Source organism: Limanda limanda, chromosome 3 (assembly GCF_963576545.1).
Source record: "Limanda limanda chromosome 3, fLimLim1.1, whole genome shotgun sequence".
In the NCBI taxonomy this organism is placed as follows: domain Eukaryota; kingdom Metazoa; phylum Chordata; class Actinopteri; order Pleuronectiformes; family Pleuronectidae; genus Limanda; species Limanda limanda.
In genome coordinates, this window is record NC_083638.1 from 4097102 (window position 1) to 4117209 (window position 20108).

Consider the following 20108-nt stretch of genomic DNA (forward strand, 5'->3'; position numbering starts at 1 on the left):
TAAACTAAAATCATCCCTGGACGCTTCCTGCCTGTGACTGTGACACATGAACTTCCTGTGGACAAATAACTGAACTTTTCAAAATCCAAAGTCTCTTGTGTTTATAGTATTTTCATATGTTTTATACTTATACTTGCAAAACATCAAATTCCTTGTAGGTGTAAACCTGCTCGGGCAATAAAACCTGATTATGATTCTGTATATAATGTACATGCTCAGCACTTTTAATTTGTATTCTAATGCCTTTTTAATAATGTCATATCTTATCTTCTGATTCTGAAATGTAAAATATAGAAATATAGAAATATAGAAAAATAGAAACATTTAAATATAAAGTGGATTCCGTTAATACGTGAATAAAATGATTATTTATATTAATTATGTAAATTTCTTCTTTTGCATTATTTCCTGCATGTTGAATACTGAAGCATTTATTAGTGTGTGTGTGTGTGTGTGTGTTCGTGTGTGTGTCTGTGTGTGTGTGTGTGTGTGTGTGTGTGAGGTGCATGTTATTATTTCCCACAGCACGTGAACGCCTCCTCCTCCTCCTCCTTCTCCCCGTGCCCGCGCCTCCTCGCCGTGCGCGTGCCCGCCGGCTCCGGGGCGCGCGCACGCGGAGGTGGCGGGGGGTGGTGCGCGCTCCCGGCTCCCGGTGCTCTCTGACCCCAGCGGCGGCTCCGTCTCACTGCACCCGAGCCTCGCTCTCCTTCTCCCCGCTGCCCGCCTGCCTCTCTCTGCCTCCTCCACGGTTCTCCCCCCCTCCTCTCTCTCTCTCTCTTTCTCTCTCTCTCTCTGTCACCCCCCCCTCCTCCTCCACCTCCTCCTCCTCCTCTCTTGTCTGGTTCCTGCCCACAGGAGAGAGAGGTCCCGCCGGGTCGAAGGTTCTGCCCTGCCCGCCCTGACTGCCGCAACCTCCGGCTCCCGCCGCCGCATGGACCCGCGTCGCTCCGCCTGCACCGCCGCGTAGAGCGCGACCCCGACCCGACGCTCCACCTCCGGGCACATTCAAACCAAAAAACACCCGCTTCTGGAAGAGCGACCACCAAAGGTACAGCCACCTTTCCTCCTTGCTGGTTGTTGGGGGGGGGGCAGCACCGGGGCCGGGAGGGCGCGGACCCGGGGAGGAGGAGCAGGAATCCCCGACACAAAGCCCACAAAAGGTGGCCTGTCATCCGGGAGGAAGAGCCGGAGGTTACCGCCGTGACACCCGCCTCCTGCTCCCCGGCGCCGCGCCGCCTTCCACCGGGGAGGAGGAGGGAGAGCACCGCGCGGATCTTTCTCTCTTTTCCATCCTGCTTTTTTTTTTTATTTAAATCTTTTTTTATTATTATGATTTTTAAATTTTTTTGTGGGTCGGGTGGATTCGTGCAGGCGCGCAGCGGGTCGCCCTCCCGCCGTGTGGCCGACCTGCAGGCTCCTCTCCCGGGGTCAAGCTGTCGCCTTCGCCCCCTCTGCACCGGAGCGATTCCTCCGTGTGAAGTTAGCTACACGGTGCAGCACTGTGTGTGTGTGTGCGTGTGTGTGTGTGTGTGTGTGTGTGTGTGTGTGTGTGTGCAGCGTGGTTGTGTTACAGCATCTAACCCGTGCATAGCAATAAAAAAAACTATAATAATAATTAAAAAAAAAAAAATCTATTATTGCCAGGGCAGGTTTAGCAGCAGGCTAAGCTAGAGAGCTAGTTGCTGCTACTGTAGCCATACGGTAGGTGCACACACACACACACACACACACACACACACACACACACACACACACACACACACACACACACACACACACACTGAAGCATGCTGCACACAAATCCGTCCTCAGCTCTTTTTTCGGCCTGCATGTGCAAATAAACTGCACATTTTCCAGGATCCGCATCAGTTGCACTCCAGATTTTTTTATTTTGTGTTTTTTTTTTCCTCAGTAGAAGTGATCGAGGGACAAGTGTGTAGAAATTATTAATTTTTATTAATTTCTAAAAGGCCCCAGGAAGGATTCACAAGAGGCTGGACACACTCATTTGAACTTTCCAGGACTGTTGTGTTGTGTTGTGCAGCTGCTTAACACTCACTTGTGTGCATGTGTGTGTGTGTGTGTGTGTGTGTGTTGGAAATGAGTTTACCTACCCTTGTATCTCGGCTGGCATAAATCTTTCAGACTGTAATTCATAGCCCACGTCACAGAGCAGCAACCGGTTGACCCAGAAAACATGAATCAATTTTCTTATTCGGTGCAAATAGGACAAATTTTCTCCAGCTCCAGGTTTTTGAGTCGGTTGTTCAAGATATTTTTTTTACTTTGCTCGTCTCCATGAACTCTGGAGCTGCAGGTTTCCCTCCAAAAAGAGAGAGGTGACAGATTTGTAAAATTTAAAGAGCATTTTTCTTCTTCTTCTTCGTCTTCCTCCTCTTCCTCCTCCTGGTGGGGCTGTGGCAGGAGGTCTGGTATATAAAGCTTGTCAGAGCCACCACTTCACTGTCAGTCAGGGAGGTCACACAGGAGGAGGCGCAGGAGGAGGCGCAGGGAGCAAGCAGGTCCGGTGAGTGAGCAAATCCTACACAGCTGCTTCTCCTGTTTTTAGTTTTTTTAAACTGCTTCTCCTGAATTTCAAATTTAAAAAGTGCATTGAATTCTATTAATTACGAGAGCAGGGATTTAATGCGACTGCACCAGGCCGGGACTGAAGCTGCACCTCCTTTTGTTTTTATATTTTTTTTAAATTGTCAGCAGGGAGCCAGGAGCTGTTTCACGGGTTGTGGAGGATTTCATGTTTTATTGAAAAGGGTTTTTGCAACAATTTGATCACCAGCAGCGTCTCCTTCTAGGTTTGTTTTTAATTCCAACAGGCTGATGCCTCAGAGGACAAGCCTGCAGTGGGTTTTTTTATTTTTACCTTTTATTAGTTTGCATTAAAACAACCAAAGCAGGTTATGGGCAGCAATTAAAAAAATTTAAAAAAAACGTGCCTTGGAGATAGTAATCTGACGCCTGAGCGATCTGAGTGTGAAGTTGTTCTGAGAGAAAAGACGATTGCAAACCTTTTAACAAGCGATTTAATCCTTTTTAAATGAGCAGAATATTGTTTGGAAAGAGTCAATGTGGCAATTATGCTTTAGCTCACTTTACTGCATTTCTTATTAATTAGGGGTTTTAGGGTAGAATGGTTAGAGGTTTTGTTCGAGGTGTTGCAGGGATGTCTTTCAAATTGAAATGTTGGCTTGACAAGAAAAGGAACTTTGTGTTCTCTGACGCCAAATCAGAAATGTGTAGATGCATATTTACAGAACACATGTTGTGCTTATTGATTATTATACATTATGCCGCAGCCTCAGGGTCGATTTCCTCCTGGTTTAAATGTTTAAACGTGTGTTAGTGGGTTGACCCGCTCGGTGCAGCAGCCTCCTGATGACTCAGTGTGTGTGTCTCTCTCTTCTTCTTTCTGCAGCTTGTCGTGGTCGAGTCGGTCGGCCGGTGGCTGCTGCTGCTGCTGGGAGACCCCCCCACCCCCCACCCCCCCGGAGCGGCTCTGAAGGATGACCGCTGCCCGGCTCGCTGCTGAATCCCGCTGAGCGAACGGCGTCTCATGTCCACACGGCGGAAGGATGGCTCATGGCAAAGTGACCATCGCGGTGGACGAGTACAGCTCCAACCCCACACAGGCCTTCACCCACTATAACATCAACCAGAGCCGCTTCCAACCTCCACACGTCCACATGTAAGTGCACACAGACACACACACACACACACACACACACACACACACACACACACACACACACACACACACACACTCACACTCTGTGGATCACCTATGACCAACTTGTCAACAAATCACGATTTCCTGACTTTTCATTAATTGCATTCTGCCTGTTTTTCAATTTAAAAACACATTTGATTTATATTTTAATTCAACTTTTAGTGTTTTTTTTTTATATGAAGTTTTATCCAGACACTGAAAAAAAAAAAAAGCAGCTTTGCAGAAATGAGGCGCTGCGACAGGAAGCCAATCAGGAGCCTCTTTGATGCAGAGTCCTTGTTTATACTTGGATTTAATTGGCTCGAGCTCAGAGAGGCTACGGTGGCTCGGAGAGGACAAAAACAAAAAGTGACAAATGCTAATGTTGAAAGTGAATATTACTGTTTAGAAAGTTTGTTTAATATCGTTTGAAAGACAAAGAGTGAAAGCTTTCCAGAACGTGTTCCCTGGCGTGCAGCCGCTTGTCGTGGTCGTGTCACCGGAGCGTTATGATTTGTGCCAGGTCGGCGTTGTGGTTGTGGTGCACGGAGACTTTTTACGCATTAGTCCGCTCTTGTTATTTATTTATGAGACCAGTTGCTTAGCGGTGCTCTTGTCTGATGTGGTTATGCTCGGCCTCTCATTAGTGGGTCAGAGCTCTGTGACCCATCAGCCCTCGACATGCAAACACTCAGCATCACAGAGCCGGGTGTTTTTATCCTCTGCACAGATTCATAACTCGCTCGCTTTGTGTCTTCTCACAGTTACAGCGGTTTGGAGCTTTTGATGAAAGGCCTGTGACTGGTTGTTGTTGTGGTTACATGTGCAGGTTGTTTTTATATTCACTGAGAGAGACGAGTAAGAAGTTAACCTGCAGCAGGAAGAAGAAGAAGAAGAAGAAGAAGAAGAAGAAGAAGAAGAAGTGATTGAGGAAGAGGTTTCATGTTGTGTAGCTTGATTGAACATCTATTCTTTGTTGTGTAACTTTGGTTTGATTGGACTCATTTGTTTTTGGATCACCTCTTCTGTTTTCTCAGTTCCCTTTTTTGGCATTTCCCAAATTGCAGCTGCAACGAATCAGGAATCGATCAAATCTTTGGCCTGAATAAATAAAATGTGAATCTTATTTGAGCAGATTTTATGCATCAGAGCAACTTGAGTTTGAAGTTGTGCAAAGCAGACGCTGGATGTGAAAGTGGAGCCCGAGCGAACACTGTGCACTAATTACGTGAGAGCCTTTGTTCTCTTTGTTATGGATTTGACACTAAGATAAATACAAATCTGCCACCCTGACATATAATTAAATTGTCAAGTGGAAAATCACAGTTATGCTCATTCCCCGTTGCCGCCCTTTAACAAAAGGCAAAATGGGAATATCACAGAATGTCAAGTCTCAAAAAGAGATGAAAACTGTTTTAGAATTCACTGTAAATTAGTTTTTCTCAACTCTACGTTTTTTTTTTAAACTCCCGTCAGTTTCTCCTGAGATCTTTCCTGGAAACAGCAGAATTATCAAAAACCTTATCGCTGGTCTTGTTGCATGATGTCTGATCGGACTGAAGTTAAAGATGAGATTCTAGTAAAGACAAAGTCGTGACTGAAGTTGTAAAGACTCTGTAAAGTCACCGTGTTGCGTTCAGGTGCAGGGAAATTTGCAACCCGCACCGTGGTGGAACCAAGATGGCAGCTGGAGCAACGGGAGACGGACGTGATGCACGTACAGAAGCATCGGGAATCGTTAAATCTGAGCTGCAGAGGAAGATTCGGGCACCGGGCCGAGATCTCTCCAGAGCTGCAGACACCAAACACACACACACACGCTGCTTCGCTCTGGAGAATCCACGACATCTGCCAAACAAGTTGTTGTTGTCTTTTCATCGTATTTATCTCAGACTCTCTGATTCCCACACTTCTCTGTGGACGATCACTCTCATGTGAACAGGATTCCTCTGGAGGTGACAGTCAGCTCGTGGTGTAAACAGCTGAGCGGGACCCTCACCTCCTCCCGGTGTTGGCAGCGCTCACGTTATTGTGCCATCGTGTTGTTTTGGGATTCCTCAGCTGCGAGCGGCCGAGCTGCCAGAGCGGCGCCGGCGCCACGGATCTGGAAAGAGAGAGAGAGAGAGAGAGACAAGGTCACCTCGCACTTTGTGTTACGTCACTCCGTTTTAATGGTTGACAAAGGCGGCAATAAATCAGGCTGAATGCTTCAATATGAATCAGGGTAGACACACGGAGCCCGGCTCAGCTGAACAGATTCTAGTTGGATGTTTGAAGAGGCTCCTTCGGTTTGTCTCCTTTTTTGATAATGAAAATACGAGACGGTACAAATAAAGATTTCATATAAAACGTCCTCCAGAAGGTTGTTTTTCTATTTCTTACTATATAATCCTGCTCTGAGTGACGCTGGTGGCCTTTTCATTTCCAGTTCCCTGGGAAATCCTCTTTCTTCTGAAGTGCTGCACCAGTTGACCACAAGCAAAGTTCAGAGGATTAACATTGCATTAAAGGAACATTACGTAGAAGCTCTTTGTCGGGAAGTGGAGGAAACAAGCAAAGTGGGAACGAATGGATCTACCTGCTGCTTTGGAGGAGAACCCCACTGAAAACTGAAACTCTCTATAAGTGGATCCTCATCTGGAGACGCTTTAGTTTTATTCCAGGTGTCGACAAACAAAAACATCGCCGAGGTTTTTTTTTGCCTCTGTAGCTATAAAAAGCAGCTGTTTGTTTAGTAAGAAGGAGGTCGGAGCAGGAGGAGGAGTCTTCTAGCATCTGCAGCCGGGACAGAGTGACTCAAGATCAAGATTTTTATTGTCAAAGATTATTGATAAGAAGATAACATGACAATGCAATGCAATACTTGAGTCACAGGCTCTCTTTAAGCAATGCTCAAGTAATTACAACCAAAAAAATTAAATAAAAATAGAAATAGTATAAATTACGGAGAAAATAAAATATCAAATATTTAAAATAGAAAATAAAATATATCTAAATATATATATCTTTACAGATGAAGAGATAAATAAAACAACAATAGTGCAATTTGTGCAGTAGTGCAAATATTCAAATATGCCACGGTGCTGGTTTGGTGGAGTTATAGCAGTTCAGAGGAGTTTAGAAGTCTTATGGCCTGGGGGATGAAACTGTCTCTGAGCCTGGTGGTGCCGGCCCGGATGCTGCGGTACCGTCGGCCAGACGGCATCAGGAAGGTGAAGGTGGTCTTTAATAATCCGGTTGCCCCTCCATGGATGGTGACTGTGATTAAGATGCAGAAATTACAGTAAAACGTCCTGAAACTTGGAGCAAATAATCCAAATCTTCATCCAGCTCATGGGTATAAACGCTTTTCGCCCGTAATGTGCGGCCCCTGCTTATTTTTTCCATCTTCGCCGTGGTGGTCTGTGGAGGTGAAGCCCCCGTAGGAAGGGGGGTGGGGGGGGGAGCCGCCGGGCCTCTCAGCAGATATGTGTTTGGATAAATACATTAGGCTGTTTCCTGGCTTCCACAGAGCCGGCAGTGTTTTACTTTGTCATTCTTAAACGCAGACTGGGAACCCTGGGATCGCACACACACACACACACACACACACACAGACACACACTCTCTCTCTCTCTCTCTCCCATCCCCCCACTATGTTGAAGTGCTTATAGAATACAAGCTCTGTTCTGGGAAAGTAAAGGCTTGTTTAGATTGGAGAGATAATGATCCGACTTGTTCTGGGTTCCTCTCTCACTGCATCCACGGGATTTGGGCATAAATAAAGTTGTTGCTTCTCTTAAAGGAAAAAAAGAATCAAGTGAGGCGGTTGCTGCGCCGTTTGAAATACTATCCGTGCCTTAATGGTTCTTCCCCCCCCCCTTGCCCTTACACAGATTATTTAGATTTGCGTGATGGAGTACAGCACTACCTTTTGTGCGATGTGGAAGGTTTTGCTCTCTGAACCACATATGAAAACATTCTTGTAGAGCGTGTACACACTCCAGACTGACACACACACACACACACACACACACACACACACACACACACACACACACACACACACACACACACACACACAGTGGCAGTTACAGGCTAATGCTGTGGAACGTGACCCTGGAGTCAAAGTGGTCCTTCTTCAGAGAGCATGGGACGTCTCACTCGGTCCGTGAGTGAGCGACAGACTCGGAGCAGCCTTGTTTATGTCTGGTTTATTTTTCTGCTCGTTGTCGTCACGTGAAACGAAAAAACGCTCGTCAACGTGGAACAGATGCTTCCAGTTGGGACTCCTCCTAATGGCTTCAGATCCAATTTGAGCCGGATCGAGGCCAGACTGTGGGAGAGCCCGGCGCTCACGTGCAGACGGACACACTGACAAGAGCTGGAACTACAGGGATGTTTAAATAGTTTGAAGACGTCTTGACTGAAGAAGCTTTAAAAGGTCTCGACTGCTGTTATCGGTCTGAGGAAGAAAGTTCACGACGAATCGCTCAAAGCATCTTATGATCTCAACAGTTGAACTTTGCTTCTTCCTAACATTTAATCTCCGGGGTCCGTGTGAAATCCCAGTACGGCTGCAAGTTCTGGTTATTTGCAACATCAGTTTCTCTTTTCGGTTTGGAGACATTTTGTGAATATGGACCTTGGTGTCGTCTGGTTTTGCCTTTTGATTTTTTGGAGGTTTTGGGTTTAAAATTGATCTGAAGTTCAAATCCAAGTTTTGTTAATAACATGGTAACGAAAGTCACTTAAACACCTCTCCATGCTAATGCCAGGATGCTGTAAACCAGTAATGCTTTAAGTGCCACACTTTCAAACTATTGTGAGATTGTTAATCCCAATTTCCTTTTTATCACCTATAGAATATGGAATTTACTACTCATTATAACATAAAAGATATCTAAAGTAGTATTTTTGCACTCTTCCTTACCAAATACAAAAATCTTTTACTAGGAGTGTATCATACAATAACCAGCCACCTCAGGATGTGTGGTGTTTTCATTATTATTCTTTTATATCAGATGAACCAGTTTTTAAAAATTGAATTTCACCTCTGGGAGTAAACTGGAAACATTGCACCGGGAGAGAGAAGTACATTTGTTGTGGTTACCTGATTTATTCAGGTAAAAAAATAAAGCGTCTTTACACTTGTAAACAAAGAGGAGACGCCTCCTGAAAACAGTGTTAAATAATCTATTCCTTTTTATATATGGTTATTTATTTAAAAACATAATTCATCCCAGACATCTGATTAATTTTACTCCCCTCCCTCCACAAAAAAAAAATCCACATTTAACAAACTCCTTCTCCTCCAGATGCCTTGTTAATTATTCCCGCCTTCTGAATAATTGAGGAGCTCATAAATATGAATCATTTAAAGACGCCGCCGCCTGCATCCAAACACGTGGATGTTCTGACTCAAGCTGGCGAGGAAACGGCTCCAGAATCACACATTCATCTTAACGGCGTCCTGGTTTTTATTAATGAACTCCTTCAGGACTTTTTATGTTCCTTATTTCCGTGTCTGGGTACAGTGCAATAATGCTGTAAAAGTAGTAAAGGAAATAGTTTGGAATTATGATTTTTATTGGACGTGTTTCTGCACAGCGAGAGGAACAGATCCAGTTTCACAGCTCACAAGGATAAATGTTAATTTTTGGCATAGAAATCTGCATTTGTGGAAAACAAGTTAAAACTTTTGTAGTCGAACTCCTCCTCCGCTGTTTTAAAGATAAAATAATGCTCAGATCGTTGAGTTGTTGAAAACATGCGTTAAAGCTCCGTGTGTGTCAGTGTCAGATAAAACACATTTGTCTTGGCTTTTAGAATTATATATAACTATCACATTTCACGTTTGAGCCTGAACATTTGTTTTTACGTTTCTCTTTTTGCAGTTGTGTTTTCTCCAAGTAGCCGCGGCTTCGAGGCTTTTAGTGTTTTCTGCTGTAATCGTTACAATACAGTTGTTTCATTAGTTTGTGGTGCGGCTAGAAAAAAATCTGAGAGTGAACTCCATCTCGGGTCTGTTCTTGTTTGTGGTCGTGTCTCCAGAAGACAGGCGATCAGACGACGATGCACTTTCACAAACCAGAACGTGCTGAGGAGCCTTCGACTGATTCCTGTGTGTGTTTTGCATGTGGACCTGATTCTCCACTGTGACTTTTCTCTGCTGCCTCTGCACCTTTTATGTGTCAGGCGGTCAGTTGCACTGTGTAGCAGAGACTTTATATCTCGACCCACATCTTCGATCGAGTTTTATTGATTCAAACGGGTCCAATAGGTTGAAATAACAATCGGTGCAGTCGGCTTTTCGAGGAGGACTAAGGTTCCTGTGCTCCGGTGCCAGAAAACACACCAAACTGAAAAGGGTGTGGATGATTTTGGGCGTTTTCTGAGCTGAAAGTCGGATACAAGCCCGATTGTGTTTGTCCAATTGTTTCCATTTGATTACTTTGGGTTTGATGTTGTAAATTCAGGAGCGCACGAAATAGTTTGGTCTGTGGGCTGCGTCTACCTGGACCTGACTGGTTTTATTCTCTCTGTATGAGTCGATAACACAAGTGATCCTGGTCATTTTGTTAATTTCATTGCCATGGTAACATCATGGTATTACTATCAGCATCGCAGTACTTCACACTGGTTCAAATGCACCAAATGAACGTCCTCTTCTTTTTCTTCTTCTTTTGTTTAATGCCGTCTCTACTTCCTGCGATTGATCGGAAGGTCTGAACCGAACCGTGGTTCAGTCGGATCCAGGACCCAGACCTAAATTGAAAGTCTTAAATCTTCATATGTTCTTTCTTGGTAACGTAAGCATTATTTGGGGGGAACTGAAAACACCTCAGTAGCCTGGAAATCCATGATTACTAATCAGTGGTGCCTAAGAAAGCAGGGTTAGGGTTCGGGGTCCAATCGGTGCAGCCTCATGTTCACCTTGCACTTTCCCTTCTTCTGTTCACTGGCAGACAGCTAATGGAGGCGCAGCAGTCAGACTTTCTCTCTCTCTCTCTCTCTCTCTCTCTGGAGAACAAAGAGCCGGTCCCATGTCGTGGCCTTTTCTTTCTGTCGGCCTGCTGCTGCTCGGCTGCAGGAGTGAAGGAGCTTTTGTAACAGGAGAACCCTTGATTAAGTTCCCTCTCCACCCCTGACCTGCCGGTGGAGCCCGTCGGGATGGCGGTGCTGGTAGTGAGAGTGTGTGGTGGGGGTCGGGGGGGCGGTTAAGTGACAGTTGACATTGGACAGGTCTGCTGTTTTTCAGATTGAAGCCCTTTTGATGTCTTTGGGGTTTTTTTGGCCTCTGAGCCTCCAGAGCCTGGCATCGCAGGGCACGATCTCCCGATGAGCTCATTTCCTCCCTCGTCTGGTGAAGCCGGGCGTATCCCCCCCCCCCTTCGGCTGCTCCTGTTATCATTCTGCTATAGGGGGGGGGTGGTGATGTCCCGGGCCCTGGATGCAGCGATGGCGCCCCTGCTGAGTGGTGTGTTGGTGGAGGAAGTGATCACTGACTTTGTTGGATTGCACAATCTGAATCTTTTGTCAAAACTTGCCGTATCCAGCGTGTGGTTTCCCAACTTGGAGGTTGTTGTTTATCGTAGTGGGGGGGCTTTTAAAACAGTAGCGGGCGGGGGGGCGTCAGACCACTTCCCCTTTAACATAAAGTGATCTGATTCTGCAAGTCCTGGTTTATGCTTTTAAAGTTAGTTTTGTGTGAAAATAGACACGAGTCATTTCTTAGCTTCACTCCTGATGGAAGCTTGAACGTTTTCCTTTCTGCTAATGCACCCCCCATCTTTAGAAATGGAAACAACTAGTTTAATTCCTCTGCGAGTAAATCGGTGGAGAGACGTACAAAACATGTCTGTCAAGTAAAGCATAAGTCACCTATAAAGGATAACACACATGCATGATCATCAATGGGAGGGGAGGTTAAACATGGGATGGATGTCTGGAAAGCTATATATTTGGATTTAAAGTGACTGAAAATAAAATAAAACATACAAATTCTTTGAAAAATGCAGTTCATCGATAAGCTCCGCCTGTCGCTCTGCTGTGAAGTGCAGATGTCGTGATTTCTGTGTTTTTAGCCGTGTTCTCTGTGGTACATTCCTCTGCCAGGTAGTTCTTCTTCTTCTTCTTCTTCTTCTTCTTCTTCTTCATCCTCTTCTTCTCTTTTCTCTGGAGCCGCTCGGTGCCCGTCTCCCCACTCGTCCTCCCATCAGCCCTGCAGCCAGGCAGACTGTCAGCTGCACAATTAAGGGCTGAGCCGTAATGAAAGGGGCATTAGCAGAAGCAATTTATTTCCCAGCTCAGCGCCGGAAGGTTTCTCTCTCCGCAGCAGATATTCCAGCGCTGGCTTTGTGTGCTCGCAGCCGTAATGAAAGAAGTAACAGGACGAGGACGCACCCCCCCACCCTCCCCGAACACAGGGGGAGTGGGGTCGGGGGGGGTTTGGATTAAGACAAAAGGGCGTCATATTTTCCTTTAAATCAATTAAATCACCTTTTTTTAATTTCCGAATTCTTGTTTCCTCCATTTTTAGTAGCATTCTACATTCTGTGTGCTCTACTTCTTCTTGTCTCCCACCTTTGCTTCGCTCTCCACTCCCATGTGCCCCCCCCCCTTCCCTGCCACCACCACCCCCACCCCCCACCACCACCATCACCACCACCAGCAGCACCATCACAAACCCCCTCTCCGTTATTCCTGTGTTCATTTTGTTCCTCTGAAGTTTATTGAATTAGCGCAGACAGCTGAAACGCAGAAGATAAGAGAGGCGCTCGCTCTCTGCTCCTCTCAGAGAAATGGTATTGCACCGTGGATGAGTGAGCGGTGTGTGTGTGTGTGTCTGTGTGTGTGTGTCTGTGTGTGTGTCTGTGTGTGTGTCAGTCTATAGGAGGGGGGAGGGGAACCGATGCAGAGGTTATAGAAAGAGGAAACGAGGAGCATTGTGTTTTTGATGTTTCTCCTGAAAGAGCGTTGAAAAGAACCCGTGAGCTCGGTATTTTGCATTTTGTCTTCGGCTCGGCTGTGATTAGCTTCGGAATGTGTCTCTCCGTGTCGTGGACGCACAAACATCACATTTTCTCTGACACTCTTTGTTGTGTATTTCAACCGGGAGGCGTCGACGCACACTGGTGCATTTACAGTTAGTCATCAGCGGCTGAGATTCTAGTTCTGATCATCGAAGGAACGCTTTGTCTGGAAACAGCTCAACAGTCCAACAAGACCGATTCAAAACCAGGAAACCGGCTTTAACCTTTTAACGGATTGTCTGAATTATGACATTAACTATTAACTTGAAGAGCTACAAATGTTGTATAATGAACGGATCAATCTGTCGTGTCAGTTGATCTTTGAAAGTAGTTTAAAGCAGTAAAATGAATAAAGCCTTTCCAGTGGTCACACTGTGCAGTTCAGCTGTAGTTGATGAGCCGGCTCTTTCCACATTCTCCCCTTTGACCCCGGAGGTTTGAGGTGGATCTGCCCTCACTGACGTCCTCATTGATGAGGAATCATTAGCAGGAACTCTGCATTAACAAAGAAGGAGCAGGAGCAGGAGCAGCAGGAGGAGGAGGAGGAGCTGGAGGCTAATCCTCTGGCAGCAGGTATAAAATGTAGAGACACACAGGCCAAACTGTGATTGTTGTGTATTTCTGTCTGAGACAAGTGGTCAGCTGAGAGGCCGTTGACCTCATTAACCCTGTCAGGACTGAGAGGTCAACCCAGCTTTAATTAGCTATATTACACGACAAGTAATGTCTGGACATTGCTGTTCTTAGGGTGGAGAGGGGAATCTTAATAGATGACCTAATATTTAATATGAATAAGGTTAATAGTTAAGGGTTCAGCGCTCGGGAACAATCTGCCAGGTTCAACATCTCGTAGGAAACTTGAACCTGGCAGATGAAGCAGCAGATCGATGCTCATGTTTTTGGTCGTGTAGTGAACATACAGACACATAAGAAACCTGTGACGTTAAATACATATACTATACTAATCCTATGGAACAACGTGTCTCAGAGGAAATCGCGTCTTTGTCTTTCCCGAGAAGAGACGAGTGAGAAAAAAAGATTTAGCAACGCTCCTAATCAATCACATTCTGCCAAGTTAATAGTTTTATTATTCATATGAAGTAATTAACAGCAGAATAAATTAATCTGAAAAACATATTGTTGATTGTACAGTCATCCAACCCTGGTCATTAATGACAGTTAAGTTATGAATGGGTTCGAATCTTTAGAGGTTTTTTCTTTCTGTCGAGAAATCGGCTTAGTTTTGTTTTAGTGAAATTATCCATAATGGTTTCAGACCAAAGCAGAACCAATGAAATCACTTTAAACTTTAAGAGTGACAAGAAGACCTGGAAAGAGGAAACAGTCAAATTTGGAAAATGGAGACAGGCACAAGCTTGACGATTTCCTCTATTAGCTTTAATCCTCTACTCTAATAAAATCATACATTTCAGTTATGTACAGATTCCTGTTCTGCAGTGATTCCTGTCGCCAGCGCTATTTATACATGTATTTCTCCCGGAGTTGATTGGATGTTTTTCTACAAACACTGAAGAGCTGTGTAGTTGTTTAGACAGTTTTTTGGGAGCTGTGCAGTTCGAGGGTTTTTTCTTTCGGAAAAAAGAAACTTGCAATCAATCACAGTGATTACGTGGCGTCCTCCTCAAAGCGCTCCACGAGTCCGCGGGCGACGGCGACGGCAACCTTCTTATCTGCCGCGAGTTAAGTGTCGTGTTTGAAGAAGCAAGCTCGGGTTGAACTTTGACCCCATTTGCTTGTGTGTTTTTCCAAAAGGCCACGGAGCCAAGTGTGCTCCGTCAGAGGGAATCTCCTCCCACAGACATCACAGAGCTCTCTCTCCTCTCTCTCTCCCTCACCGAGTCCTGCTCCTTCACACATGCAACCAGCAGCTGCCTGTGTGTGTGTGTGTGTGTGTGGGTTAAACACACACTGCTGGGGGATTTTCATATTTACCTTTTGTAGTTTTCAGATCTGCAAGCGTTTCTCAGCCGAATCGACTCCAGCTTGTCAGTCTTATTTTGACATAAATGTTAGAAATTAGCTATTTGTGTGAGTTGTGGAGGCTGCAGGTTTTTTGTTTTGATTGTGTAACTGCAGGTTGTCGTGTTTATCATCACAACATGGCATCATAATGAAGCGTTAAGTTTCCAGTTGCAGTAACAATCCCTTTTGAATTTGCCCTGTGACATTCAGTGACTTGAATAAAGCTCGAGTTCAGGTGTTCGGGCTGAGGAAACAAATGAAAGAACAAATTGGATTTGTTTGAATTTTCATTTTCATATTCATTCCCAAACGCAGAATGTCCTCTTCCATCTGTGGATCTTTATAATGGGATATAACAGGATTTCCAGGCTTAAGAACTCCTGCACCTCTTTATAATGGTTATTATTATATTATAGGGTATATTACGTGACGTTTAATCATGATATCTTTTAATCTTTGTTTAATGGTGAGAGCAACAGTATTAAATCATATCCTATTGGTTTATTATAACCATTATCATGCTATTACATCATATATTTATTATCACAGTGGTATTAACACCACATTCCTCACACACATTAACTTGTCCTCAGATATTAAAGATGGACACGTGTCATGGACTCACCTCTCACCCATTATCCCACATCATTATCATATACGTCATTCTAACCGCTTTATGTTTTATGTAATCTCGTTATAAGCATATTTCTGTCTTTGACACTATTTTCACACATAGAAAAAGAATGAATCTGAAGTTTCACAAATACAGAAACATATTTTTTTGTTTCTCTAAAATGGCTGCAGATAGAAGTGACTAACAGCCATCGGGTCTCTGCAGAGTTCCCGAGTTGTGTGTCTGTCTGTGTGTGTGTGTGTGTGTGTGAGGGGGGGGGTTTGAAGTTTCCTCTGCTGGATGATCACAGACGTTTCTTCATCGAGCAGATATTTCTGCAGCCACAGACTTGGTTTTTTGTGTCAGTTCCGATGTCATGGCGGATTTGAGAGTGTGCGGCTGCCCTCTTCGAGTGCATTAGCATTTCTCCTCCTCTCCCCCCCCCCCCCCTCTGCACTCCTTCTCCCTCTGCAGTCTTCCTTCTGATGTCACGCCGGAGCTCAGACATGTTAACACGAACCTTCATGCTATAGCGCAGATCCGGCCGTCGCTGGAGAATATTCTTTTACCTGCTGCCGGAGCACAGGAAGAGTTTTTTTCATTTTCAGCGTCTCCGTTTACAGCAGATCAGAGGCGTGTGCTGCTCGGCTGAACTCCTGAACCCCTGTATACATTACTAATGAACCTCTAGATTGTTATACAGTCATATGTTAACAGGAAAGACAGAGGCCCTGTGTCTTTGTGTGTGTGAGGAGAAACCGACGCAGCAGCGTGGTGAAGGCTTCTTGGCCCGGCCGGCTCTAATTGATAGGGGCTGCTGGTGTTTACTTACATTCTCCGGGCGGATTAAATCTCAAAGGAACGAGGTGGAGATGGAGATTGTTTGTTTTTCTCTCCACTTGGTCTTTTAATATGCATGAATATATCTATGTGTATGTATGCGTCTCCTCATTTGTCCGTCCTCCCTGACGAGAGACGTCCAGGCAGCAACAAATCAAATCAGCAGCTGCACTGCAATGTGTGTGCTGCTCTGCTGGCTTGGGTTAAAGTGTGTGTGTCCATATTTGCTGCACACAGTCAATAGTAAATATTATTACCTCTGTAGCTCCTCTTTCATTCAGTCCACTCTGGCAGCTGAGGCTGAGCTCGTTCTGCTGCGGCGTCTCGGAGTAAAGCTGAGATCTGAGAAAGAGTTCTGCAGGAGAAACTACCGATTACTGACCGTCTGCAGGCGGTTGATCGAGGGAACACACGCCACAGGCAGCGGACCGAAGGGCCCGGACACAAAACTGAAAGGCCATGATTACACTCACCAATGTGAAGACACAATCACCACAGTATGAGATTACAAATCCTGTCTAGTTACCATCCTCCGGCTGATTGGAGGCTCATCTATACAACCAGTGTTCAGGAACGTCTGAATCTGCGGTTATAAACAGTAAAAATAAAAAAAAATCACAGACAAAGTGATATTATATAAACAGAAGCAGCTTTTTGAAGATACTGGTTCTGAGCTGCATCAAAGTTCTGTAGGTTTACAGTCTGCAGGGTGGAGTCAGCTTTTTCACTTACTTTATCGTTTTAAGATGGATGATTTGACATTTTTACCAATTTTCCCAGGAAATATTTCATGGATTTTGATTTGAATCTGATTAAATCAAAGAAATCAGGCACGTTCAGTGTTTCTTTGAGTGTGTGTGATTTGCTGCAGCCTGTTGGGCCTTGATGAAGCTACATGCTCTGCTAAGTCTAGTTTTGTCAATTAGTCAATTTGTCATTTGCCAGAAACCAGTAGAAATGTCCCATCCAAGCACTGGAGGTGACAGCCGACAGTCAAAAGCCCGAAGACGTTCAATTCACTGTCGTGGAAAACAAAGAAACCCAGAAAGTATTGTTTTCTAAACTGATGAAGGGGGTTGTGTAGTGTTTTTCCCGGCTGTGCCGCTGTCTCCCTGAACGCAGCCAGTGTGTCAGTCACATTTCCAGCTTCCTCTCGCTCGCTGTTTCAGAATCATCCGGGTTTTTGCAGAGGCAGAAACCACAGAACCCCCCCCCCCCCCCCCCCCCGGGGACTGAGAGGCAGCGTGTCTGCAGCTGCTTCACCGGCTGCACACAGCGGCTACCGATCACAGATGGTGACTTACAAATGGTGGTTAGACTTCGGAGTTGTGGGACACGCACGGCAAGACGACACTAATTTGGCAGTTTAATTTTGCATGGCTGTTTTTTAACTGACATTAAACCATCAAGGCCCTTTTAATATCTCAGGGTTGTCGGGTCGTAAATCTGTGAATTTGAGTTTTATGCGGCAAAAATTGTATTTACATGATGTGAGTTTTTAAGGGTCTAATCCTGGATTGATTAGAAACAGACTCTGATGTCTGGTCTCTCAGTTTTGTCCGAAATTATTCTGTAAATTACGACATAAAGACGATCAACAAAACAAGAAGAAATGCAACATCCAGATTCCTGAATAATGTGAATCGTGTTGCACCAGATCCCAAACCAGTTGAGAAACCAGTGGAGGATTTCTGTTGAGGTGTTGGGAGTCTCTCTCCATGTGGAACCGTCTTCAGAAGGACGCTCGTCCCTCCAGTAGAGTTCAGAGACACATCTGAGGCTCACGCTGGATTAACATTTTACTAACACTCTTTACTGCGACTTCTCCTTTCATTTCTCACCAAATTGTGAAACATAATTAAAGATTTTTATCCTTATTGCCTGTCCCTACTCCAGACTTCTGACCACAGTGAGCACAGATGCTGGGTGGAGTTCAAACGAAGGTTTCTGTGTTAATCTGAATTTCAGGCTTTAAAAAGTCTTAAATATTACGTGCCCGGTTTTAAATACGTTCTGGTTTAGTCTTAATTATGTTAATGTTCTTTTAACGCTACTTGCATTGCAGTTTAAAATGAGTTTGAATGTTTTGCCTCCACAGTTTGTGATGTATCTCTGTGTGTGTGTGTGTGTGTGTGTGTGTGTGTGTGTGTGTGTGTGTGTGTGTGTGTGTGTGTGTGTGTGTGTGTGTGTGTGTGTGTGTGTGTGTGTGTGTGTGTGTGTGTGTGTGTGTGTGTGTGTGTGTGTGTGTGTGTGTGTGTGTGTGTGTGTGTGTGTGTGTGTGTGTTGTTCTTTCTCAACGATACAGATATTAATTTGCGGTAATAAAACTACAAACAAGATTAATTTGACACTGAGAACTGATTATCCACAAACACCTCGGTCAGAATACATCTCGTATACCAGCAGTCTCTCTCTGTGTAGATAATGTTACTTTCAACTACCGTTCTTTCAATAATAGGGAAGTATAAGTAGTTCTGGGATTATGATATTCCTTAATGTTTGTTGTACTTGACGTAGCTCTTTAAAAAGATTGTTGAAACCAGCAGGAACCTTGTGAAACAGCGGTGTGTCTGTGTGTGTGTGTGTTTGTCAGGTCGGAGATGGCATTGTTGATTATTTGTCTAATGTTGTCGACAGAGTGACATCCCTCCTAATGAAATAATGGTCTAGTGGCAGAGTGTTGTTCCTTTTCAACCATACAGATATTAATTTGTGATAATAAAACTACAAACGAGACCAATTTGAAACTGAGAACTGATTATCTACAAACACCTCGTTCCACTCAGCTCGACTGTGGGAAAGACCGTGGATACGCTCTCTCTCTCTGTGTAGATAATGTTACTTTCAACAACCTTTCTTTCAATTATAAGGAAGTATATGTTTGTTGTACTTGACGTAGCTCTTTAAAAAGATTGTTGAAACCGGCAGAAACCTTGTGAAACAGCGGTTTCCCTCAACACACTGAGCCAGAGTCATTAACGTGACCTTACACATGATTGTACAACTCAAAAAAAACAAACAGCAGATTTCAGAGATCTTTTATCCAGAATTTCCACATCTGATATTTCTGCTCAAAGTCGCACAGAAATGGCGAAACTGAAAAATTGTTTCTGGAATGAGACCCTTAAAATGCAGCGTAGCCCACCGGCCAGGGAGATTCTCCTATTTCCTCCATCTCCGTTAATAACCTCTTCCTTCAAAAACCTTTTGATTTCATCTGCGTCCGCGGCTGTTTTCACGCAATGTTTGTGCACAAGTGCGAGTTAACTGCGTGTGTGTGTCTGTGTGTGTCTGTGTGTGTGTGTGCGCTTGTCAGGTCGGAGATGGCACTGTTGATTATTTGTCTGATGTTGTCGACAGAGTGACATCCCTTCTAATGAAATAATGGTCCAGTGGCAGAGTGCTGGAGAATTGCACATTGTAGAACTTCAATTACAGACAAGATGATTTTTCTCCCCCCCCCCCGCCCGCTTCCCTTTCAGTCAGAAAAGTGCAGGTTTTTCTTCCTTTTTACGTGCGTGCGCTGAACAAAGAGGCCGAATAAAAGGCTTTTTTTCCAGGCAGACTTGGGTCTAAGTGTTTCCCCCCCCCCTCAGATAATGGATAGAAGCTTTAATTCTCCGTCTCTTTAGCCAATCTGATGCCACAAAACAGCCATTGCCCTCCGCGTGTGCACAAATCAACCCGAGTGCTGGTTGTTTTTCTCCAGGACTCATTCATCACGGCTGGAACTCTGTCTCCTCCTTTCTCTCGGATGCTTCTTCGCTCCTGTTGCACGTTTTTGTTCTCTGGACCTCGGGATTTATTTCGGAACAACAAATTATATTTCTGCGGTTCCAGTTCCTGCACGAGGATGACATTAGCATACGTACCTTAAAATATGCTTCTTTGTCGAGAACACCTTTTTAAAACATAACAAAGGGAAAAGGGCAAA

At 44.6% G+C, this 20108-nt stretch overlaps 1 protein-coding gene across 1 annotated transcript in view; it reads left to right on the plus strand.

The window, feature by feature from the left end:
- Positions 1–3552: 3552 nt before the first annotated feature.
- The window catches only part of mpped2a (metallophosphoesterase domain containing 2a), a 60883-nt gene continuing 44327 nt past the window's right edge, over positions 3553–20108 (plus strand). The window contains exon 1 of the mRNA XM_061068653.1: positions 3553–3703. Within this exon, the coding sequence (XP_060924636.1) occupies positions 3591–3703 (113 nt within the window). The 5' untranslated portion in view covers positions 3553–3590. The remainder of the gene's footprint in view (positions 3704–20108) is intronic.